Source organism: Bos indicus x Bos taurus, chromosome 4 (assembly GCF_003369695.1).
Source record: "Bos indicus x Bos taurus breed Angus x Brahman F1 hybrid chromosome 4, Bos_hybrid_MaternalHap_v2.0, whole genome shotgun sequence".
Lineage (NCBI taxonomy): Eukaryota > Metazoa > Chordata > Mammalia > Artiodactyla > Bovidae > Bos > Bos indicus x Bos taurus.
The window spans coordinates 14,940,541-14,966,796 of record NC_040079.1 but is presented as its reverse complement, the minus strand read 5'-3'; the positions used below and the strand labels follow the sequence as shown (position 1 = coordinate 14,966,796).

The following is a 26,256-nucleotide window of genomic DNA, read 5'->3' as shown; positions in this document are numbered from 1 at the left end:
TGTTTTTTTTTTTTTTTTTTCCTGGAATATTTTTAAGTAAATTCCAGATATATCTTGTAACTATACCCATAAATACATTAGTCTGTTATTTTTAATAATTAAAGAATTTTAAAAAATCACAACACCATTAACATGGGCCTAACAAAATTAAGTACATCATGAGAAACGCTGGGCTGGAAGAAGCACAAGCTGGAATCAAGATTGCCGGGAGAAATATCAGTAACCTCAGATACGCAGATGACATCCCCTTATGGCAGAAAATGAAGAGGAGCTAAAAAGCCTCTTGATGAAAGTGAAGGAGGAGAGTAAAAAAGTTGGCTTAAAGCTCAACATTTAGAAAACCAAGATCATGGCATCTGGTCCCATCACTTCATGGCAAATAGATGGGGAAACAGTGTCAGACTTTATTTTTGGGGGCTCCAAAATCACTGCAGATGGTGACTGCAGCCATGAAATTAAAAGATGCTTACTCCTTGGAAGGAAAGTTATGACCAACCTAGATAGCATATTCAAAAGCAGAAACATTACTTTGCCAACAAAGGTCCGTCTAGTCAAGGCTATGGTTTTCCAGTGGTCATGTATGGATGTGAGAGTTGGACTGTGAAGAAAACTGAGCGCCGAAGAATTGATGCTTTTGAACTGTGGTGTTGGAGAAGACTCTTGAGAGTCCCTTGAACTGCAAGGAGATCCAACGAGTCCATCCTAAAGGAGATCAGACCTGGGTGTTCATTGGAAGGACTGATGTTGAAGCTGAAACTCCAGTACTTTGGCCACCTCATGCGAAGAGTTGACTCGTTGGAAAAGACCCTAATGCTGGGAGGGATTGGAGGCCGGAGGAGAAGGTGATGACAGAGGAGGAGATGGCTGGATGGCATCACCGACTCGATGGACAAGGGTTTGGGTAGACTTCGGGAATTGATGATGGACAGGGAAGCCTGGCATGCTGCGATTCATGGGGTCACAGAGTCGAACACAACTGAGTGAACTGAACTGAACAAAATTAAGAACTCTCTACTGTTGCTTCTGTTTAATCACTAAGTTGTGTCTGACTCTCTGTGACCCCACAGCCTGTAGCCTGCCAGGCTCCCCTGTCCATGGGATTTCCCAGGGAAGAACACTGGAGTGGGCTGCTATACCCTCGTCCAGGGGATCGTCCCAACCCAGGGATCGAACCCATGTCTCCCACATTGGCAGGCAGTTTCTTTACCACTGAGCTCCCATGGGCGGCCCCCCGACCCCGCCCCAAATCCTTTATGTCATCTAATATTCAGTCTGTGTTTACATTTTGCCTGTTGATGCCAATTTCTGCTTTATGGTTTTGTTCAATATCAAAACAAGTTCCACACAGTGCACTTGATGTCTTATCTTTTAAGCCTCATAAACTCTCACTCCCTCCTCCTCTCATAGCATTTATTTGTTTTAGAAACCAGGCCTGTCTGCATTTGCCCTGTAGAATTTTTCATCCTCTAGATTTGACAGTTGACTTACATGGTTCAGTGGTGGGCAGAGTCATATTGGAGCCTGAGGCAAAAAGAAGAATCAGTAATACGGAGTCTGTATTTAAAACTCTGATATTGTGTTCATCATGGATCTTTTAGGCTCATTTTGATTTTTTAAGCATGATGTATTAAAGTGTTTATCTCCATTCCTGTGTTTTGTGGTGTTCCCTTAAATTTTGCACCTGAGCCAAGTGGTTCCTCCCTCCCTTTGTTCCAGGCCCAGCTCTTGTTCCTCTGTCTCGCCTGTGTCTTGTACACTGGTGATTAGTTCCCTGCTGCTGCTTTTTTTTTTTTTTTTTTAAGTCTTTATTGAATTTGTCACCATATTACTTCTCTTTTTTTGTTTTGGTTTTGTGGCTGCAAGGTATGTGGGATGTTAGCTCCCCAACCAGGGGTCGAACCTGCGCCCCCTGCTTTGGAAAGCGACATCTTAACCACGAGACTGCCAGGGAAGTCCCCAGTTCCGACTTCTAGATCTTTGCTCTTCAAAGCATGAGCTGCGGTCCAGTGGAACGAGTCGCTCCTGGGAGCTTTTACAAATGCAGAATGCCAGGGTCCAGCCCAGACCTGCTGAGTCAGAACCCGCATTTTTAGCCAGATCCCCAGGGGCCCTGCCTGCGCAGTGAAGTCTGAGGAGCGCTGTTCGGAGGGTGTGATTCCAGTCAGGGTTAGTTGTTGTGGCGAGAGCGCTTCACAGACGTGTTCTGGATCTTAGTGTATCACATCAGGAAGTACGTGGTGTCTGATTGTCCTGCTTTGGGCGATGTTAAATTGATCAGTGGGTTCAGATGTGATCAGGCTGACCCATCCGTTAGAAGGCTGAGAAATCTCTTCTGAGCGTTCCTTGGAGTAACATGGTGAAGAGCGGGGCAGCTGGATGGATCTGAATGTTGGCTTACACTTACCCATCGGTGACCCTGGATAAGGTACCTCATTTCTTTGGCCTGTAAGCAAAGATGGATCATGGTTGATCCATCTCACTGGGCGTCACACAGGTTTTCTTAGGCTTGGCACAAAGCAGGCTCTCCATCAGAGGCATTGCTACTCTTCTTTCCTCATCAGAGACAGTGTTGTAGCAAAGATGTCTCAAGTGGGGCCTTGCAGAATGGATGGAATGATGTTCTGGGTGAGATTCATGACCTGAGCACAGGCAGGAAACGAAAGTGTGTGGTGTGTTCTTGGAGACTGGCAAAGAATTTGACTTCACTATAGAGTTTTTTTTTTTTTTTTTCTGTAGAACAAGGGGAAAGCCAGATGGTGGAAGGCTTTGACTCTAGGCAGTGTATAGTATTTGGAGCTCAAGGAGAGGAAGATGTCTGGAACAAAGAGGCGTTTAGGAAGTTGAATTCTGGTGCCTAGGAGGGAGAGAAACGTGTAGACTGTGGAGGTGGCGGGGCGGGGGCAGTGTTTCAGTACTTCACATAGAAGAGAGCAGAGGCCAGAGTGCTCGTGTCAGGAGGGGAACATAAAAGGGCAAATACGAAGTTGTGGCACTGTGAGCAATGACTGAGTGTGGGTGTGGGTGCCATGCCAGCAGACTTCTGTTTGGTCTGGGTTTCGCTTCTTACTGGTCACGTCAAGTTGCTTAACTTCTGAGCCTCCTTTTCTTTATTGGTGAATGGGGACAGTGAGGTCTGTTTAGCAGGTTCCCTGCAAGGATTCAATGAAATGGTGCAGAGATTTTGGCAGTCCAGTGGTTAAGACTCCGCCCTTCCAACGCAGGGGATGTGGGTTCGATCCCTGGTTAGGGAATCAAGATCGCAAATGCCCCGTGGCACGGCCAAAAGGAATTAAAAAAAAAAAGAAAAAAATGGTGTGATGCATGTCACGTGCTGCACTTTGATAAATGCTAACTAATAATTACTAGATGGTTGGTTGTTTGGTTAAAGGAGAGGAAGTTAGGAGAAATCTTTTTCAGCTTCAAGCCTAGAATAATTGACATGAGTTTGCGCAAGCTCCAGGAGATTGTAAAGGACAGGGAAGCCTGGTGTGCCGCAATCCATGGGGTCGCAAAGAGTCAGGCACAGCTGAGAGACTGAACCACAACTAGGATAACTGGTGATACAGAAAGAGGAAGGTCGCCTGGGAGAATTGGTTTAAGGAGGCTGTGTTATATATTTATATTCCTTTTTAGATGTATTGAGTTTGAGACCTTGACGGGATGTCCAGGAAGGAATGTCAGATTCCAGGGGGAAATGATGCAGGAGCCACACTTGGCTAGACCCATGCTATTTCTTTTGGTACAGATTATGGGTCCAATAATGCCTTGTGCTTTATTTCTCAGTGATTTCTGACAAAGCAGAGGTTTTACTTGGACATCCATTCAGATTAGCCTCTGACTTTGCAGTCAGTGGTCCAGAGCCTGGCTGGTTGAGCAGCAGTAGAAGGTAACGAGGCTCTTCTCCCTCATGACTTTTCCTCATTCCAGATTTTGTTGCAGTTTGAAGGAAGCAGTTTGTTTTGCTTTTTAGCCATTTGAAAGTTCCTCTCTCTCTCCCTTTCTCTGAGCACAATCTGATGCTGAAATTTGAGGTATCAGTAGGTGCTGTTTAAAGAAGTTCATTTATGGGCGATTAAATAACATGCCTTTCGGCCTATATTTGATAGAGAACAGGGAGACTTTTTTTTTTTTCAGTGCAATGAAGTTTAATTATTTCCCCGTTCCTTTTAACTCTTGTCATATTATTTAGGAAACAGGTCTCTTAAAAAAAAAGTCTATGTTGTTTATTTTACCTCCTTTCCATGTATTTTCTGTATGTTTACTGGTAGAAGGTGGAGTGGGATGGGGTGGGGGTACTGAGCTGGAATGGCAGAGATATATATTTATGTTATATTTGGTTTTAATTTTACATAATTTTTAGGGATATTTATATCAGTGGTTTCAGCTGCTCCAAGCACTGCAGAGAGAATAATCATCAGTTCAGTTCAGTCGCTCAGTCGTGTCCGACTCTTTGCAACCCCATGAATCGCAGCACGCCAGGCCTTCCTGTCCATCACCAACTCCCGGAGTTCACTCAAACTCACGTCCATCGAGTCAGTGATGCCATCCAACCATCTCATCCTCTGTCGTCCCCTTCTCCTCCTGCCCCCAATCCCTCCCAGCATCAGAGTCTTTTCCAATGAGTCAACTCTTCACATGAGGTGGCCAAAGTACTGGAGTTTCAGCTTCAGCATCATTCCTTCCAAAGAAATCCCAGGGCTGGTCTCCTTCAGAATGGACTGGTTGGATCTCCTTGCAGTCCAAGGGACTCTCAAGAGTCTTCTCCAACACCACAGTTCAAAAGCATCAATTCTTCGGCGCTCAGCCTTCTTCACAGTCCAACTCTCACATCCATACATGACCACAGGAAAAACCATAGCCTTGACTAGACGGACCTTTGTTGGCAAAGTAATGTCTCTGCTTTTGAATATGCTATCTAGGTTGGTCATAACTTTCCTTCTAAGGAGTAAGCGTCTTTTAATTTCATGGCTGCAGTCACCATCTGCAGTGATTTTGGAGCCCAAAAAAATAAAGTCTGACACTGTTTCCACTGTTTCCCCATCTATTTCCCATGAAGTGATGGGACCGGATGCCATGATCTTAGTATAGGTGATGCTAAAATGGACCCCTCTCCAGGTGGTCACTGGCAGCTCAAATACTGCCTGTCGTGGAGCAGCACAAATACTGACGACAGTAGCTGTGAGGTTGTGTGTTTACAGGTCAGAAATTTTCCAGATCTGTCCTGAATCCTGGAGCCCAAAGTAAATAACCACTTTCTGTGTGCGACTTACATAGTATACGTCATTGAGGGAAGTGAGGGAGATAGAAAGGAATTCTTCCTTCCTGTGCTTTCTTCCTAAATGTTGTTGTTTAGTCGCTACGTCGTATCCGACTCTTTGTGACCCCATGGACTGTAGCCTGCCCAGCTCCTTTGTCCACGGGATTTCCCGAGCAAGCATACTGGAGTGGGTTGCCATTTCCTCCTCCAGGGGATCTTCCCAGTCTAGAGATCGAACCCATGTTTCCTGTATTGGCAGGTGGACTCTTGACCACTGAGCCACCAGGAAAGGCCTTCTCCCTGAATACCTGTCATAATTTCCATGTCATCCGTTTTCTGTGTTTTCTCTTTCTGTGCAGATAGGTGAGAGTACCTTGTACATAGCTGACACTCCACGTGTGTGTGTGTTTGTAATTATATCCATAAATATGTAATGGTTGATAGAACAGAAAAAACTAGTATTTTGGTTGCCAACTAAAGTTAATATTATACGTGTGTGAAGGAGACTCTGTGGCACAGAATGTTTAAGTTGGCATGTTGGGTGGAAGCGGATGAATGGAAAAAGAACAGAAAGCAAAAGAAGTAAATGAACCACAAGAGAAAGTCAGAGTATTTGTGAGAATTAGGTAGGGGTAGAAATCATCCAAAAAGAGTGACTAAAGGTAGCAGCTCAAAGAATCCCTTTAGTGGCAGCCAAAGTCCACACTTGAGTGTAACCTAGCAGCCAGCTGGAGGTGGTCCTCAGACCTCAGCCTCTGTGAATGTTTGGACAGCGAAGTTGGAACAGTTGGTATTTTATGGAAAGCCGAGGCTCAAATAAGAGGGTGAAAATAGAATACTTTCATGTTCTAAGATGAGAAAAGAAGATTTAGGCTTCCTCCATGTCCATTGCTCTTGGTCAGTAGAATGAAGGAATAACCTGCAGAACACATTTCTATCTCTCTGGTCAATGGAAATTTCTACAGAACAGACCCAAATGATTCATTTATTATGTGAGCGGAGCCCTCAGGGGATGCTGTTTTTCATTAAGTCATTTCCCATCCTGAATTAGAGAGGAAATGTTCTATAGAGTAAACCTGAGAAATAAGCTACTTGAAATATTACAAGAGGTTCACCTAAGTACACAATGAAAGTGCAAGTCGCTCAGCTGTCTCCAACTCTTGGCAACCCGTGGGCTGTAGCCCACCAGGCTTCTCTGTTCATGGAATTCTCTAGGCAAGAATACTGGACTGGGTAGCCATTCCCTTCTCTGGGGGATCTTCCCAACCCAGGGATCGCACTCAGATCTCCCACATTGCAGAAAGATTCTTTACCATGTGAGCCACCAGGGAAGCCCAAGAACACTGGAATGGGTAGCCTATCCCTTCTCCAGGGGATCTTCCCAGCCCAGGAATTGAACCTGGGTCTCCTGCATTGCAGGTGGATTCTTAACCAGCTGAGCCACCAGGGAAGTACACATGAGTATAGACTGAAACGACCAGGAATGAGTAAGCTTGGAGGAAGTTGGCTTTGGAGTTCTGTATTTCAGAGAGTAAGAAAGAATAAGCCCTAGTTTACCCAGAGCTTCATGTGGCCGCTGGCCATCACTATAGACAGGGCCTTCCCACTGAGCAGAGAGATTGGGTCTTTTTCTGACTGATAAGTGTTCTTGACTTAATGAATAAAGAGTGGGGTTAGGTTTAGTTGGGCTTTTTCCTAAGCCAATTTGCAGGACATAAAGTAATCACTCTAGCAATGCATTGTGAATTGAGGTGACCATAGTGGTAGCATAGACCTGTGTGTAGTTAGACAGTGGATGGAGCTGTATTGACGGCTTTTTGTGTTATTTGGGCTTGGCCTTAGAGAACAGAGCAGAAGCAGAGTGTCAAGAGAAGAATCACCATTGTTGAGAATGAGAAGGCTTAAGTTCTAGTACTACGTTTTTGAGTAACTTCTGTCTGACAGTGGGCAGATCCCCAGACCAGAAGTTTCTCAGACTAGATGAGTTGGTTATTTTTCAGGAGCTCGAAGGAGATGGCACTGTTGAAGGAGTCCCTGTTGAAGTGAACCTTCAGAATCTCGTGGGGTTTAGGGATTGGAATTATATATGTTGTGTGTGTGTGTGTGTGTGTGTGTGTGTGTGTGTGTGTGTCTGTGCACGCGGTGTGGTATGTGTGTGTCTCTTTTCCCAGAAGAGGATCACTGCTGTAGTAAACTTGGTTACTAATGGAATGCCATGTCATTTGATTGACAGGGATCAGGCTGTGTTGGGAGAGGTTGAAAAGTATTGGACTAGATAATTTCTAAGGACTCGCCCGACCTTAAAAATGTCAGTTGTCAGGAAATGGAATTTGGGCTTGGATGACAAGGGTTCAATCCATGGGTTGGGAAGATCCTCTAGAGCAGGAAACAGCAACCCACTGCAGTATTCTTTCCTGGAAAATTTCATGGACAGAGGAGCCTGGCGGACTATAGTCCATGGGGTCACAGAGTAGGGGCTTGAACTTGAAATCAGTTTTGTGTAAAGCAGAAACTCTGTTTGCATGCCTCAAGGGGAAAGCTGGTGGTAGAAACTGCTGTACAGTTTGCCTCTAGACTATAGTGGGAAGTATTTTGAAGGGGGGGAGTAGGATGAATCAATGTAATTTTTCTCTCCATGTAGAGTTGTTAGTGAAGTAACAGCTTATCTTATTTTGCAGTCCTAAAGTAATAAATAAAACATTTATGGCTCAGAATAAATTGAGAGCATCCCATTTCCTGCAGTAGCAGGCATGTTCAAATTCTTTTAAAGCCTCAGGCAGGGTGACATCAGCAGATTTTTTTCTTCATTTTCTAATCCAGAAGCTTCTAATTTCTTTCTGTATAAGAACCCACATTTTAGTACTGAGCAGATCTTCAGGGACCCTTTTTGATATGACTACATTTTGCAGCACCTCTTTTAAATTGTGTTAAACTTCAGTGCTCTCAGGGGCATGCTGTAGTGGATGGAGTGTGGGCTTGCAATTTATATGCAGTATTTGGTTTTTTCCTGTTAGCTATGTCTTTGGTTCACATTCAGATACTTGACCCATTAGCATTCTGGAATTTCTGAGTTCCTGACTTAGCCTTTCTAGAGGGCTCTCGCTCTATGACCCTCTCCCACAAACACACACACGCCACACACCCACCCCCGTGGGTCTTCTTGATCCAGTCAAGTCTACCCACTCCAGTATTCTTGAACTTCCTTGGTAGCTCAGCTGGTAAAGAATCCACCTGCAATGTGGGAGACCTGGGTTCCATCCCTGGGTTGGGAAGAGCCCCTCGAGCAGGGAACAGCTACTCACTCCAGTATTCTGCCCTGGAGAATTCCATGGACTGTGTAATCCAGTTCAGTTGCTTCGTTGTGTCTGACTCTTTGTGACCCTATGGACTGCAGCACGGCAGGATTCCCTGTCCGTCACCAGCTCCCGGAGTTCACGCAGACTCACGTCCATCGAGTCGGTGATGCCATCCAACCATCTCATCCTCTATTGTCCCTTCTCCTCCCACCTTCAATCTTCCCCAGCATCAGGGTCTTTTCAGAAGAGTCAGTTCTTCGAGTCAGGTGACCAGAGTATTGAAGTTTCAACTTCAGCATCAGCATCAGTCCTTCCAACGAATGTTCATGACTGATTTCCTTTAGGATGGACTGGTTGGATCTCTTTGCAGTCCAAGGGACTCTCAACAGTCTTTTCCAACACCACAGTTCAAAAGCATCAACTCTTTGGCACTCAGCTTTCTTTATAGTCCAACTGTCACATCCATACATGACTACTGGAAACACCATAGCTTTGACTAGACGGACCTTTGTTGGCAAAGTAATGTCTCTACTTTTTAATATGCTGTCTGCTGCTGCTATGGAGAAGGCAATGGCACCCCACTCCAGTACTCTTGCCTGGAAAATCCCATGGACGGAGGAGCCTGGTAGGCTGCAGTCCATGGGGTCGCTAAGAGTTGACATGACTGAGCGACTTCACTTTCACTTTTCACTTTCACGCATTGGAGAAGGAAATGGCAACCCACTCCAGTGTTCTTGCCTGGAGAGTCCCAGGGGCGGGGGAGCCTGGTGGGCTGCCGTCTATGGGGTCGTGACTTCAGTCGTGTCCGACTCTGTGCGACCCCATAGACGGCAGCTCTCCAGGCTCCCCCATCCCTGTGGATTCTCCAGGCAAGAACACTGGAGTGGGTTGCCATTTCCTTCTCCAATGCGTGAAAGTGAAGTTGCTCAGTCGTGTCCGACTCTTAGCAACCCCATGGACTGCAGCCTACCAGACTCCTCCACCCATGGAATTTTCCAGGCAAGAGTACTGGAGTGGGGTGCCATTGCCTTTTCTGAATATGCTGTCTAGGTTGGTCATAACTTTTCTTCCAAGGAGCAAGTGTCTTTTAATTTCATGGCTGCAGTCACCATCTGCAGTGATTTTGGAGCCCCAAAAAATAAACTCAGCCAGTGTTTCCATTGTTTTCCCATCTATTTGCCGTGAAGTGATGGGACCGGATGCCATGATCTTAGTTTTCTGGATGCTGAGTTTTAAGCCAACTTTTTCACTCTTCTCTTTCACTTTCATTAAGAGACTCTGTAGTTCTTCTTCACTTTCTGCCGTAAAGGTGGTGTCATCTGCATATTTGAGGTTATTGATATTTCTCCTGGCAATCTTGTTTCCAGCATGTGCTTTATCTAGCCCAGCATTTCTCATGATGTACTTTGCATGTAAGTTAAATAAGCAGGGTGACAATATACAGCCTTGACGTACTCCTTTCCTGATTTGGAACCAGTCTGTCGTTCCGTGTTTGGTTCCAACTGTTGCTTCCTGACCTGCATACAGGTTTCTCAGGAGGCAGGTCAGGTGGTCTGGTATTCCCATCTCTTGAAAAATTTTCCACAGTTTGTTGTTATCCACACAGTCAAAGGCTTTGGCATAGTCAATAAAGCAGAAATAGATGTTTTTCTGGAACTCTTGCTTTTTCTATGATCCAACGGATGTTGGCAATTTGATCTCTGGTTCCTCTGCCTTTTCTAAATCCAGCTTGAACATCTGGAAGTTCATGGTTCACGTACTGTTGAAGCCTGGCTTGGAGAATTTTGAGCATTACTTTTCCAGCTTGTGAAATGAGTACAATTGTGTGGTAGTTTGAGCACACTTTGGCATTGCCTTTCTTTGGGATTGGAATGAAAACTGACCTTTTCCAGCCCTGTGGCCACTGCTGAGTTTTCCAAATTTACTGGCATGTTGAGCGCAGTATGTCTGTATTGACTGTATATGACTGTATAGTCCATGGGATCGAAGAGAGTTGGACACGACTGAGCGACTTTGACTTCATTTTTTTCACTCTTATGACTGGAGTTTCCCCTTCTCTCCTGTCCTGCCCCACAGTGAGCCCTCCTCTTGCCATTTGGTGAGCATGACCCTGAAAGAGCATCCCCTTCAAGAACACCAGATTCTCCTACAGAAAATAACTTTCAGTGTCTCCTCCAGAACAAAGTCTGCCTGAGCACAATGAGTCAATCTCTGCTGTTCAAACATTTGCCACTTATTTATTAAACAGTTATTTATTGAGTATCTTAGATTGTGTGTAAAAGTCTGTGCTCTATGCTGTGGGAAAGAAAATGGTGAATTATCCATGACTTCAGGACCACTATCATCAAAGAAGAAAGATAAGACAAGCTGCTTTGTGTGTGGTAGGGTAAGGACTTGGGTGGTGGTGTTTGGTCTTCAATTTTTTTTTTTTTCCTAAAGGGAGAGGAAAGGAAATGATCACATCCCTGGAGGGGAAAAGTGAAGTTCTAAGTTCTTGGTGTCTTTTAGGAATAACAAAGCATGCTGTTTGCCAAGAGTAGGGGCAACATTGAGAGCATGGTGGGGATATGCGCCCTATCCACCACGTTTTTCTTTTGGCTTTGAGATGAGGTACGGTGTCCGCTTCCCTGGGTCACTTGCTGTTCTCTGTCCGGGGTCCTGACGTGCAGGCACTCTCTTCCTGCTTCTGCTTTCACCTGCTCATAGGGATGAACTTCTCCCCTCTCATCCCTCCTGTTACCATGTGTGTATCTTTTTTTGGGGGGAGGAGGTCTTTGTTACTGTTCACAGTCTTCTCTAGCTGCGGGAGCAGGGGCTGCTCTCTAGTTGCCATGCGAGGGCTTCTTGTTACAGTGGCTTCAATTGTTGTGCAGCACAGACTCTAGGGCGCACAGGCTCAGTAAGTGTGGCACATGGGCTTGTCACAGCATGTGGGATCTTCCCAGACCAGGGATTGAACCCACCCCCCCTGCATTGGCAGGCAGATTCTTAATCACTAGACCCTCAGGGTGGAGAAGGAAATGGCAACCCACTCCAGTATTCTTGCCTAGAGAATCCTGTGGATGGAAGAGCCTGGTGGGCTGCTGTCCATGGGGTCACACAGAGTCGGACATGACTGAAGCGACTTAGCGTGCATGCATACATTGGAGAAGGAAATGGCAACCCACTCCAGTGTTCTTACCTGGAGAATCCCAGGGACAGGGGAGCCTGGTGGGCTGCTGTCTCTGGGGTTGCACAGAGTCGGACACAACTGAAGTGATTTAGCAGCAGCAGCAGAGCCCCAGGGATGTCCAGCCGTGTTCATCTTTAGTCAAGAACTCTGTCTGGAATTCCAGATGTGTATTTCTAGCTGTCCTCTGGATCCTCCCACCTGGTCTCTCACCGTTGTCCCAGATCGACCTATCCAGACCAGGCGTAGCTTCCTCTCTCCTCAACTAGTCCTCCGTGTTGCCTTCCATCTCTGTGAATGTGACACCTTCCACTGGAAGGTAAAGGGGTCTTTGACCCTCCCTACCCATGAACCAGCACTTAAGTTCACTCCTCAACCTCTGCTGAACCTGTGTTCTCTCCATCCCCACTACCACCTACCCAGTTCTAGTCCTTTTCCTCGATGACCTGTGTTCTTGAAGAATCCTCCCTGGTCTCCCTGGATTCAGGCTTATCTTTGACCCTTGCCCTCTTGACACTGCAGCCAGAATGATCCTTCCACCCTGTCAACCTGGTCATGTCAGTTCCCTTGTTAAAACCCTGCAGTGGCTTCTTATGGCCCTTAGGGTGAAGCCCACATTCCTTAAATAGGTTAGAAAAGGCTCTTGGAGGCCCCTGTCCTGGCCCTCCTGGTGCGCGGCTGCAGCTGTCCTGAGCTGCTTCCAGTCCGGGCCTCGGCTGGGACCTGGCACTTGCAGGCTTTCCCCATGCTCTTTCCTTTGCCCGCATTCTCCTCCCCGTTTTTGCCTGGCTACTTTCTGTTTCTCTCCTAGATCTCAACTTCACTATCCATGTAAAAGTCTTCTCTAATTCCCTCAAGACAAGGTTAGATACCTCTACTAGACACTCCTTTTATGGAGTAAAAATATAAGTCATATCATTTTATGGAGTAAATGATATAAGTCATATCATTTGATGATTGCCTAACAAATTGTCTTTCTTCCCTCCTCAAACTGTAGACTTCACGAGGATGGGGACTGTTGTTATTCACCTGTATATCATGCCTGGCATGTTATCTATCAAGAAACATATCTTTTACTATATCACTGATATTTACCAAGTGCTGTTCTTTGCTCCTGGATCCCAAGCTTCTTCAGGTCAGGACCAGGTCTTGTTCATGGTGCTGTACCTGGCGCTTTGTGTTAAATCAGTTTCACCAGTTCCTTTTGGGAGCTTTATTGCACTTGAATTTATATCTATTAAAAAAAACTGTATGAATATAAATTCTAAGAGTTATGTTAGCTGGGACTAGGAAGTGATGTGATAGCTTAATAAATGTGCTGTAAAGTATGAATCCAAAGAAGTACTGCCCATTCAGTATGGTCTGGAATTAAGAAGTAGCAGCATTAAGGCATTTGAAAGCCCGCTCTCCCACTTAGCAACACGTGCTCTTGGGCAAGTCAGTTCCTTTCTTTGAGCCTGGGCTTCCTCATCTGTAAGATGGGAATATGCCACCTGCCTTGCAAGGTGGTTGTGTGCTTGTCCCTCAGTTGTGTCTGACTCTTTGCCACCCCGTGGAGTGCAGCCTGTCAGGCTCCTCTGTCCTTGGGGATTCTCCAGGTCAGAATACTGGATATGAGTTGCCATGCCCTCCTCCAGGGGATCTTCCCAACCCCGGGATCGAATCCAGGTCTCCTGCATTGCAGGTGGATTCTTCACCGACTGAGCCCCTCAGGGAAGCCCTGCAAGGTTGTTACAAAGACTAAAGGTTTATGAAAACAACAGCCATATAGTATCTGGTGCACAGTAGTTGTTGTGTGGATTTTAAGTTATTTTCTTTTTTATTGCAGCGATGCTGCCATTATGGAGAACATACTTGAAATTTCTTTTTTGAAATAGTTTTCAAAACTTGCTGTAGACCTTCAGAATATGTCAATAGGAGACATATCTTTTCTTTTGAGGATAAGTTTGAGTTTTAGATACAGCTTGGTTCAGAGAACGTGATCAAGATAGTTGATACCGTTTTTTGATATTTAAAAACCTAGGTGTGATTATAATGAGGATTTCTTTTGTAATGTCTAAATTGGTACATATTCTGTCTTTCTCACAGGTGGCATTGGCAGCGTGCATATTCCATTTAACATCCAGGATGTTAACTATCTAAATATCTTTTGACTTTCAATAGCATGCTGATACATCAAGTAGTTATTAGTAAGCTCAAGAGAGCTGAGATCTTTAATAATACACTTCATCACAAGTTAACCATCAGAATTTTACTTCTAGCAAAAAAAAAAAAAAAGAAATGGAGAAAAAATGATCCAAGATGCTACCCATATTCCTGTATCTGTTTGGGGGTCTTCCCTTTTCAGCTGGGTCCACAGGCATCAGCCTGGCTGAAATGCAGTAAGGGAGGTGGTGTCTGCTAATGACCCAGAGGGGCCTGGTGCCTTCAGAGGCCTGTCCCTCGTAGGAGGAGGAGCTGGCTGGGGGAGACGGACAGATATATAGAGATAGGCACTCAGCTTTTACAGAAGCATGTGTTTGTACGGAGTAATCCACAGGATGTCTCTGTAGGATAAGACGAGGCACAGGTCATTCTGTCTACTAGGAGAAACACATTGAGGCAAGGAAGAGGAGGAAGCCAGTCCCCTGAGACTGGCAGCAGAAACTTGGGCAGTCTGGAAACTAGACTGAGGGTTAAATCCGCTGAGAATGCTCAGGTGACTACAAGGAACCGTTTTATTTTATGATCCAACGGATACAGAGGGCCTGTATTTTGCCTCATCATTGTACAGAAGGGCATGAGTCTGAAGGGTTATTACAAAAGGTTATTGACACTTAACTATTTTTAAATATTTTACTAGATTGTACTCTGAATCTGCCTCATCTTGCATGCATGTTCTGTTGACTTTAGAATAATTCACTGAGAGCAGTTGATGGAGAGGCTTGGAAAGAGCCAAGCATTTTTGACTCTTGGGTGGGGGAGATGAGCTTGGACTCCCTTTGCCACGGGCTGGTCGGGAGCAGTATCGCTCGAGCAAGAGGGCTGAGCCTGGCTGTAACGGCGCCTCGTGGGGTTTGTTGTAGAACCGGATGCGCTTTTCAGGTACTGAAAGTGAAAGTCACTCAGTCGTGTCCGACTCTTTGTGACCCCATGGACTATACAGTCCATGGAATTCTCCAGGCCAGAATACTGGAGTGGGTAGCCTTTCCCTTCTCCAGGGGCTCTTCCCAACCCAGGGGCAGAACCGGGGTCTCCTGCATTGCAGGTGGCTTCTTACCAACTGAGCCATCCGGGTTTGAGCTACTAGTGTCATTCTAATGGGACACTGTCGCTGCCCTTAGGTTTCAGGTGGGCAGCAGAGATACTTCCTCTTAGGGAGTGCTTTCTCCTGGAAGCTGATGGCTCTGTGAAATTGGGCTTGTCCTGCAGCCTGGCTATGGAAGAAAATGCCATAGCCTTTGACTGCAACTATAGCGAAAAGCAAAAGTTTAATTTTAATTAGTATGTGTTATTTGTGTGAAAAGTATTATAATTCTATTACAGTGCAGTGCTATATAGTCGATTGTGTTAGTTGGGTACCTAGGTTGGTTGGACTTATGGACAAACTGGACTTAGGAATGCACCCTCAAAACGGAACTTGTTTGCATGTAGGGGACTTACTGTACTGTAAAGATGCAAAATTCAAGGTCTTTGATGTTATGAAAAAGGTCTAGACAGGAAATTTAAGTAAAATAACCCTTTCGAAATCATTTTAATTCTTCCCTCTAAATTGTTTACTGCTCATGTTTTCTGGGTATTCATTTTCTTAACTGTTGTTAGCCAGGTTGAAGTTACTATATGAATGCCAGCAACCCGTGTTAGAATGGACTCTTACAAGGAGAAGATTCTGGAACATGGTAGGCAGTCAGCCATTTAAAGTGGTCTTAAGGTATAAGTGGCCCAAACACATATTAGAAAGCTTAATGCTGAATAGATGAACATATTCTGATAGAACGTTTTGTTTTTGCAAGCCAAAATTTTGCCTCACGCCAGAATTTTCCATTTATGATATAATTGTGTATCTGACTGTGATATAAAAAATAAGCGATTTAGAGAAAACACTAGCAGAAGCAACTATATATCAAATTTATTTCTGGCAAATGACCTGAATAATTTTACTGAATAAGAAAAACGCAGGGTATGTGCATTCGTTTTTCTGTTGCTGCCCTAACAAATTTCCACAAACTTAGAGATTTAACACAACACAAATTTATTATCTTACAGTTTTGTGGCTTCCCAGGTAGCTCTGTGGTAGAGAATCTGCCTGCCAGTGCAGGAGATGCAGGAGATAGGGGTGTGATCCCTGGGTTGGGAAGATCCCCTGGAGAAGGGAATGGCAACCCACTCCAATAATCTTGCCTGGAGAATCCTATGGACAGAGGAGCCTGGCGGGCTGCAGTCCATGGGGTCGCAAAGAGTAGACGCGACTGAGCACACAGCACTGTTGTTCGTGGAGTAGAGATCCAACACAGGGCTCCCTTAACATCAAGGTGTCAGCAAGGACAGCGTTCCTCCTGGAGGCTCCGGAGAGAACCCCTCTCCTTCCTGGGTACCCACACTCCTTGACTTAAAGCCACCTTCCATCTCCAAAGCCAGCGAGGCTGCACCTTTGCGACCATCCTTTCCTGGTCACATTTGCTGCTGAAGTTTCTCTGCTTTTGAGGACCCCTGCGATTCCATTGGGCCCACCTACATCATCCGGAATTCTCTCCCATCTCCAGACCCTAACTTAATCATGTCTGTAGAAACCCTGTTGCCACATAAGGTAACCTTTTCAGGTTCTGGGAATTAGGATGTGAGCATCTTAAAGGGAGTGGGGATTTTTCTGCCTGCTGTTGTGTGGGAACTCCTAACACGGATTTCATTCGGAGAAAGTACCTTTCAGATGTGCCCGTGATTTGTTACAGGTCTTAAGGAACGTTCACTTGACTACTTTAAAGAGTTATATTTACTTTAAAAAATGATGATTTGGACCTGAACCTACTTATTAAAGCTAACGTTCCTTCTCTTTTGTTTACTTTGATAGTGATAACCTACTAAGGAGAGCAGCCTGTCAAGAAGCTCAGGTAATGCCGTTTAATATGAAACAATTAAAACCCGCCTTATCTCCACCGTGCAGAAGTCTTGGGCTGTTCCAGGGGACTTGCCCAGCACCTTGCATCAGTGCAGCTTGGCTATTTTTTCCCTCACTATCGGGATGAATCAGGCTGCCAGCCAACTCTGAATAGAACTCGAGGAAGTTAACCATCTGGTGAAAAGCAGTTCCAACGCCCACCCCTTCAGACTTGTTTACTTCTGGATTAGTCCAAAGAACACAGAACCGGACTGGTTGGCGTTCTGGGAATTTGTTCATGTCTGCAGGTGGCCTGGAAGCTCTGGCTAAAGCCAGATTCATGCCTAAGCCGAATAAGCCCCAAGGATATCAGTTCAGAGCAGTCGTTACCTCTCAAAGTCAAATCTTCTTAAAACTGTTGATTCGTACTTTAAAGCCTGTCTCTTTAGCCCAGCTGAGTCATACCCTGTGCATTGTTATTCCCCGTCTCAGGTATTGCACTTAAATATTCATCTCTCTAGGTAGAGTTGAATTGTTCATCCTTTCAAATTTAAGATCACATTTCTTTTCTTCCCTCCCCTCCAAATATGCACAGTATAACTTGCAGATGAATTTGCATGGTTAGGTTGCTTTTTTGTTATGTCACTTAAACTTATGATGTCAGAAATACCAAAAAGAAACGTGAAATTAAAAAGTGACAAAGGCATGATACATTTAGTAGAAGTAGGGGGCAGAAAACATTCTGAAATGTTGTCACGGATGCCAATGACAATAGACACTATGAACGAATTTCTCTCTTTCGGGATTCCCTAACTGTTCTAAATCCATGTTTTAGGAGTTTGATTGCTTTGTTGTTTCATCTCATGGCTCTGAGTTGTTCAAATAAACTTTAGTATTAAATTTGAGGTGATCTTCACCCCAAGCTAATTTTGCATTAGCAACTAGAAAATCATGCACAGGGAAGCCTTTTGCTCTTGAACAAAGAGTGGATATGGGCACTCACTCCCTTTCTTGTGCGAAGTATTAATACCTTCACCTCTGCTCTGAATTCCCTCTCCTCCTACTTTTTCATGACCCTGTTCCTTCCGTTGTTTCTTCCCTTGCATGTTTCCCTCTTCCCATTGTTCTAATTCTCCACTTCCCAACACCCATTTAGCTCCTCTCATCTGAAAAAAGGAAGTGAATTCATCCTTACAGTCTACTCATTCTAGTTGCTTTTCCTGTGTCTGTCCCCTTTCAGTCTAAATTCTTGAATAAAATACGATATTTTTTTTAAAGCTCACATAAACTCACCTCATTATAGTTTCATGTAAACTCCTTCAGTTCAGTTTAGTTCAGTCGCTCAGTCGTGTCCGACTGTTTGCGACCCCATGAATCGCAGCATGCCAGGCCTCCCTGTCCATCACTAACTCCCGGAGTTCATTCAAACTCATGTCCATCGAGTCGGTGATGCCATCCAGCCATCTCATCCTCTGTTGTCCCCTTTTCCTCCTGCCCCCAATCCCTCCCAGCATCAGAGTCTTTTACAATGAGTCAGCTCTTTGCATGAGGTGGCCAAAGTACTGGAGTTTCAGCTTTAGCATCATTCCTTCCAAACACCCAGGGCTGATCTCCTTTAGAATAAACTGGTTGGATCTCCTTGCAGTCCAAGGGACTCTCAAGAGTCTTCTGCAACACCACGGTTCAAAAGCATCAATTCTTCGGCACTCAGCTTTCTTCACAGTCCAACTCTCACATCCATACATGACCACTGGAAAAACCATAGCCTTGACCAGACGGACCTTTGTTGGCAAAGTAATGTAAAGTAATAGCTTTTGAATATGCTATCTAGGTTGGTCATAACTTTCCTTCCAAGGAGTAAGCATCTTTTAATTTCATGGCTGCAGTCACCATCTGCAGTGATTTTGGACTCCTTAACCTACTATAAACCCGAGTCTTGAGTCGCAAGTAGCTAAGGCTTCTAGAGGCTAAAAACCCAGGACCAAGAGGAATAATCTAGAACTATAGATCTGGAATCTGGCTGGTTAATTCATTCCTGGCCAAATTCCAAAAATAGTATGGATAGAAGAAGAACAAATTACAATATTATATTAAGGTCTAACTCAGAGTGAAAACAGTAGAAATTATGAAGTACTAGAAACTTTTTACAAAGAAACAGTATATCCTTCTGAAGTATTCAGCAATAAAGGTTTATTTTTGTCTTTAGAGCAAGTAATAGACAATAATGAGAAAGGATCTCCAGTGGGCTGTCAGGGAGGTGGTAGAGTCAGAACCAGTTACTTAGTAAGATACCTGGTATAACTTTCATTTTTCTTCTTTGCTTTGTACTTCTGTACTTGAATTCTACCTTGGCCCAGACCTGCTTCCCACCAGTTAAGACTTGAAATTTTGCCGTCTTAGGGATTTCCCTATTCTGCTTCTTTTTATTGACTATCTTCTCCCATCCTGATGGAGCAGTGGCAGCTGTGATTAGTCCCCATTGTAACCCCTTGCATCTTATCTGTGAGTCTGAACTCTGTCTCACCCATTGTCTTCTCTTTAGAACTGATAGAGTGGAAGCTTGGGTTTTGAAGTTAGATGGATATAAATTCTGAACTTGTAATTTATTAACACTTTGACTTAATTTTTCTGAATCTTGGCTTTCTCATCTATAGACATGGGAATATTTAATTCCTACTTAGTTTCTGAGAACTAAGAACAATATGTGTGGAAGTGGCAAATATTAGGCACTTAGTAAACATTAATTATGTTTCTTTTCTTGTACCAGTTGATGCTACTGAGTTATCATTCAGGGTTGCAAAGAAAGGAAGCAGCTAGAGTATGAGATTTATTTTTTATGTGTATAGAGATATGAAGGTTAATTGGTAACACAAAGATTTTTCATTAATAAGCTTTAGATGGTTGGGAAGAACCCCTGGAGAAGGGAAAGGCTACCCAATCCAGTATTCTCACCTGGAGAATTCCATGGATTGAATCGTCCATGGGGTCCCAGAGAGTTGGACACGACTGAGTGACTTTCATTTCACTTAAAAGGAAAAATGATTATATTCTGAAAACTAAAGACAAACTTCCTTTGTGACAGACTGCATCCTTTTTGGTTGCAATAAACCTAGCCATATCTTATAGAGAAAAGAAAAGTTACTTACCTGTAGTAAGTGAATGAAGTGGGTGTTTTATTATAATTTAGCTTACTTTTATTAAGTAACGGTCCACTTTTTTTAAACTTTTTATTTTGTATTGTAGTATAGTTGATTAAAAATGTGATAGTTTCAGGTAAACAGCAGAGGGACTCAGCCCTATATATATACATGTTTCTATTCTCCCCCAAAATGTGGAAAATTCTTAAAGAGATGGGAATACCAGACCACCTGACCTGTCTCCTGAGAAATCTTTATGCAGGTCAAGAAGCAGCAGTTAGAACTGGACATAGAACAACAGACTGGTTCCAAATCAGGAAAGGAGTACGTCAAGGCTGTATATTGTCACCCTGCTTATTTAACTTATATGCAGAGTGCATCATGTGAAATACCGGGCTAGATGAAGCACAAGCTGGAATCAAGATTGCTGGGAGAAATATCAATAACCTCAGATACACAGATGGCACCACACTTATGGCAGAAAGTGAAGAAGAACTAAAGAGCCTTGATGAAAATGAAAGAGGAGAGTGAAAAAGTTAGCTTAAAACTCAATGTTCAGAAAACTAAGATCATGGCATGCAGTCCCATCACTTCATGGCAAATAGATGGGGAAACAATGGAAACAGTGACAGACTTTATTTTTGGGGGGCTCCAAAATCACTGCAGATGGTGAGTGCAGCCATGAAATTAAAAGATGCTTACTCCTTGGAAGAAAAACTGTGACCAATCTAGACAGCATATTAAAAAGCAGAGACATTACTTTGCCAACAAAGGTCTGTCTAGTCAAAGCTATGGTTTTTCCAGTTGTCATGTATGGATGTGAGCGTTGAACTATAAAGAAAGCTGAGCACTGGAGAATCAATGCTTTTGAACATCGATTCAAAGGTGGTATTGAAGAAGACTCTTGAGAGTCCCTTGGACTGCAGGGAGATCCAACTAGTCCATCCTAAAGGAAATCAGTCCTGAATATTCATTGGAAGGACTGATGCTGAAGCTGAAACTCCCAATATTTGGCCACTTGATATGAAGAGCTGACTCATTGGAGAAGACCCTGATTCTGGGAATGATTGAAGGCAGGAAGAGAAGGGGACAACAGAGGATGAGATGGTTGGATGGCTTCACCAACTCAGTGGACATGAGTTTGGGCAAGCTCCGGCAGTTGGTGATGGACAGGGAAGCCTGGTGTGCTGCAGTCCATGGGGTCGCAAAGAGCTGGACACGACTGAGTGACCGAACTGAATCTCCTCCAAACCCATCTCCCATTTAGGCTGGCACATAACATTGAGCAGAGTTCCCTGTGCTGTTACAGTAGGTCTTTGTTGCTTATCCATTTTAATTGTAACAATGAGTACATGTCGATCCCAAATTCCCTAACTATCCCTTCCCCCATTCCTCCCCTGTGGCAACCTTAAGTTTCTTCTCTGAGTCTGTGAATCTGTTTCTGTTTTATAAGTAAATTCGTTGGTGTCATTCTTTTTAGATTCATGCAGCTTTATTGTTGTTTACGGTGGGGTTGCTGCGATTCATGGGGTCGCAAAGAGTCAGACACAACCGAGCACCTGAACTGAGCTGATGGTGGGGTTGTCAATACGAAATCTTGGAAGAACCTTGGCTTCCTCAGGGTAGACACCGGAAGTAAATTCTTTTGGAATGAAAGAATATATGTGTTCACTAACTCAATAGAAGGACACTTACTGAAAACTTTTCTTTGTTCCTTTTTAGGTGTTTGGCAATCAACTTATTCCTCCCAATGCGCAAGTGAAGAAGGCAACTGTGTTTCTCAACCCTGCAGCTTGCAAAGGGTAGTTCAGTCTGTGCTTTGTTACAAATTCAGTTTTTCCAGGGGCAAAGAGTCACGGTGTCAGGCAGCTGGTTGGAGTCTGTGAAACTGGAAGCACTGGGTTCATTGCTCTTGTAGCCATAAGATTCAATTGTATTGTAGAAATCACGGTTTAAGGGGATATAACTGTAAAGCTCACTGATGCTTAGCCAACTTGTCTAATTGAATTTTAATAATTATTGCAGAATTAGCTCACTCAAATCAGTCTTATCTGCTTGGTCCTAGTCACCTTGGGAATAGCTTCTGCTGCCGTGATATGAGATGTTCAGAGATGGCCAAGAATATTGTGGCCTTGTGAGGTCAGAAACATTCTTCCGCCAAGCAGTGAATGTAGAGTTAGGTCTTGGAGGTCAGCCGGGAGGACGCTCAGTCTTCCCGACTAAGGAAATGACGCGTGGCGGTGGGGGACTGTGGTTAGAGATAGGAGGGCGGACTTAGGCCCCTTGCTATGTCACTGTTCTAACAGTCCTGGAGGGGTCATGTGAGGCAGTTGTGAGAATTAACATGTGAGGATTAGCTGGGACCTTGGTTGATAGTCATGTGTTCATTTATTGTAACAAATGTACGATATTGGTGCAGAATGTTGAAAGGGAGGGAGACTGTGTGTTGTGGGATAGGGGGGCAGATCAGGGAGGGGGTTATGTGAGAACTCTGTATTGTCTACTCTTTTTTACTGTGAACTTGGGCTTCCCTGGTGGCTCAGAGGATAAAGCGTCTGCCTGCAATGTGGAAGACCTGGGTTTGATCCCTGGGTTGGGAAGATCGTCTAGAGAAGGAAATGGCATCCCACTCCAGTACTCTTGCCTGGAAAATACCATGGACAGAGGAGCCTGGCAGGCTACAGTCTTAATTTTTTAAAAAGTACCGTAAGCAAAATAAAAAACTTTTTCTTTAATACTATTAGTTGGGAACAACTCATTCAGTTGAAAAGGATTTTTGATAGTTTCTAGAAGAAATCATTTAAAATTTAAAATTACGATTGTTTTTTGTTTATTTACGGCTTTGCTGGGTCTTTGCTGCTGTGCACGGAGGCTTTCTCTAGTTGCAGTGAGCAGGGGCTACTCATTGTTGCAGTGCTTGGGCTTGTCATTGTGGTGGCTTCTCTTGTTGCAGAGCACAGGCTCAAGGGTGTATGGGCTTCAGCAGTTGCGACACTCAGGCCCAGTAGCTGTGGTGCATGGCCTTAGCTGCTCAGCAGCGTGTGGAGTCTTCCTGGACCAGGGATCGAACCCGTGTCCCCTGCATCAGCAGGCAGATTCCCATCGCACTCTACCACCAGGGAAGTCCTAAAATTATTATTTTTTAAATAGTAAGAATTGGTGGGGGAGGGGGAGAGTGATACCTTTTATTCTTTCTGAGCCCTGATTGAGAATCAGAAAATTAATTAATATGTATTAGATTGGATTCTGTAAGGTCAAAGTCAAATGGCATTAAGATAATGAGAACAAGAAAAAGCATAGTTGGGAGCGGCTCTTAAGTGGTACGTTAGACGTTGTCTGGAAGGAAAAGCAGGAGTTCTGAAATAAGTTTCTCTCATCTTTTCTAGGGAGGTGGTGAGTGTGGGTTCACAGATGTGAGGACTAGCCCTGCCTTATTTCTTTTGAATTTAGCAGTTTGAGATACTTACTATGGACTGCCTAAATCGACTTCATTGCTCTACCTAATTGAATCATATTTGCCCACCTTTGTTGCAGCCACTTCCTGCTGCCCTAAACATACTTAGCATAAGCCCTTATGACCGTTCTTGTGTAATATTTACTTATATATATTTATTTGCTTGGCTGCATAGGGTCTTAGTTGTGGCATGTGGGATCTTAGTTCCCCAACCAGGGATTGAACCTGCGTCCCCAGCATTACTTCAGTATTCTGGGCTGGAGAATTCCATGGGCTGTGTCGTCCATGGGGTCGCAAAGAGTCGGACACAACTGAGCGACTTTCACTTTCACTTTCCCCGGCACTGCAAGGTGGATTCTTATCCACTGGACCACCAGGGACTTCCCTCATTCTTGTTTAAACCAGCACTAAACAAAAATACCAACAACGGTTCTAACAGAACACAATCAAAATACCCAAGATAGCTAAATAGTCACTGTTGGCTTTTGGGAGAAGCCGGCAGGGAACTGGGTGTGAGTTTGAGTCTGGAGGATCAGGTCTGTTTCCTCTCTTCTGCTCTGTGATGCTGTGGGTGTTGCTTTTTAGCTTCTTAACTCCTCAATTTATACACATCTGTAAAATGGTAAAATAATGGCACATACCTTATAAAAATTACCATGTAATCCTTCAGGATTAAATGAGATAACGCCTCTAAAGTCTTTTGCATTCCTTCCATTTCATAGTTACCATTCGATTAAAGAAATATAAGCTGCTGTCCTTGTTGTTACGGACCTGTAGTGTTAGTCACTCTGTCGTGTCCAACTCTTTGCAACCCCATGGACTGTAGCCCACCAGGATCCTCTGTCCATGGGATTTTTCAGGTGTGGATACTGGACTGGGTTGCCATTTCCTCCTACAGGGATCTTCCCGACCCAGGGATCGAACTCAAGTCTCCTGCGTCTTCTACACTGGCAGGGTTTGATCCCTGGGTTGATCCCTGCATCTTCTACATTGGCAGACGGGTTCTTTACCCACTGAGCCACCGGGGAAGCCCTTACTGACCTGTAGGCTGAGTTCAAAAGGTTCTTTACTTGACTCTCCACCCTTGGACCTCTCCTTCTGTCCGAACTAATGTAACTGTTCCAGGTCCTATTCCTCTAGAGACCTAGTAAGTTAGTAACTTGCCAATTCTGATGATCTATATGGCAATTGTTTAAGCTATAATCAGTCATTTTGAATTTTTACATCTAAGAGATATTTGCATTTTTAAACAATGACACTTCTTTTAAAAGCAGTTTTAGGTTCTGCTTACACTTTTACATGGAAATGTATTTGTGATTTTAAAGGTGAAGTTCTTGTTGAAAAATATGATACCTTTATCTGCAGACGAGAGTAAGGAAAATCTTTCTAAAGTCATGGTCCGCTTTGACAAGGTGAATCCTGCATGCTTCTAGGAAGCAGTCACTCTGAAATCGCTTTTGCTACTTAATTGTACTATTTTTGTCATCTTGGCTTTGCCCTGACACATAATTTATAATTTATCATGTAGCTATTTCATTATGTAGTACTGGTTTAAAACTACATTAGAGCTTTAGGAAATAAGATAACTGTGTTTAGCATTAATACATAATACATTAAGGAGTAATTATTTTTTGTGTGTGCAGGAACCTGGAAATTGCTGTAGTATAGAAAGTTTTTATTTGACTCTGGTGCTATCTCACCCTTAATTATATAATAAATAATACATTTCGTACTGGTAACACTTGTTTTTCAATCTTTTATATGGAACATTAGAAGGAAAAAAAATGTCTTCACTTTCATCTTCGAGATTGTCTGTACCTGTGGCATCACATAAATATGTGAATAAAGGCCCAAATGTTCAGATATTTTTTTCTTTTTTTTAAATTATAGTTGAGTTACAGTATTGTGTTAGGTTCAGATGTACAGCAGAATGATTCAGTTATATATACATATATATTTTTTCAGATCCTTTTCCATTATTGATTATTATAATACATTGAATATAGTTCCTTGTGCTATACAGTAAATCTTTGTTGGGACTTCCTTGGCCGTCCAGTGATTAAGATGCCATACTTCCAATGCAGGAGGCTCGGTTTCAATCCCTGGTCAGGGAACTAAGATCCCACGTGCTGCTTGGCAAAAAAAAAAAAAAAACAATTAACTGGTAAATCTTCTTTGTTTATCTAATTTATATATAATAGTGTGTGTATCTGTTAATCCCATACTCCTAATTTATCCCTCCCCACTTTGGTAGCCATAAGTTTATTTTCTATGTTTGTGAGTTTATTTCTGTTTTTAAAATAATTTTTTTTTACATGCCACATGTAAGTAATATTATATAAAATTTTTCTCGTTCTTTCTGACTTATTTCACTTAGTGTGATGATCTCTAGGTCCATCCATGTTGTTGCAGATGACAACATTTCATTCTTTTTTATGGCTGAGTAATATTCCACTGTGTGTGTGTGTGTGTGTGTGTGTGTGTGTCTGTGTGTGTCTGTGTGTGTCTGTGTGTGTCTGTGTGTGTCTGTGTGTGTCTGTGTGTGCCTGTGTGTGCCTGCATATGTGTGTGTGTACACACCACATCTTTATCCATTCATCTATCGATGGACACTTTGGTTGCTTCCAGGTTTTAGCTATTGTAAATTGTGCTGCTGTGAACATTAGGGTGCATGTATGTATCCTTTCAAATTAGAGTTTGCATCTTTTTCGAATATATGTTATGCCCAGGTGTGGGATTACTGTATCATATGGTAGCTCTGTTTTCAGTTTTTTAAGGAACCTCCATACTGTTCTCCATGGTGGCTGAACCAATTTGCATCCCCACCAACAGTGTAAGAGGGTTCCCTTCTCTCCACACACTCTCCAGA

At 43.6% G+C, this 26,256-nt stretch overlaps 1 protein-coding gene across 1 annotated transcript in view; it reads left to right on the top strand.

Moving 5' to 3' along the window:
- Positions 1-26,256, top strand: part of AGK (acylglycerol kinase) — a 100,888-nt gene that overhangs the window by 17,676 nt on the left and 56,956 nt on the right. Inside the window, exons 3-4 of the mRNA XM_027538814.1 lie at positions 16,770-16,809; positions 21,656-21,735. Coding sequence (XP_027394615.1) covers positions 16,770-16,809; positions 21,656-21,735 — 120 coding nt within the window. The remainder of the gene's footprint in view (positions 1-16,769; positions 16,810-21,655; positions 21,736-26,256) is intronic.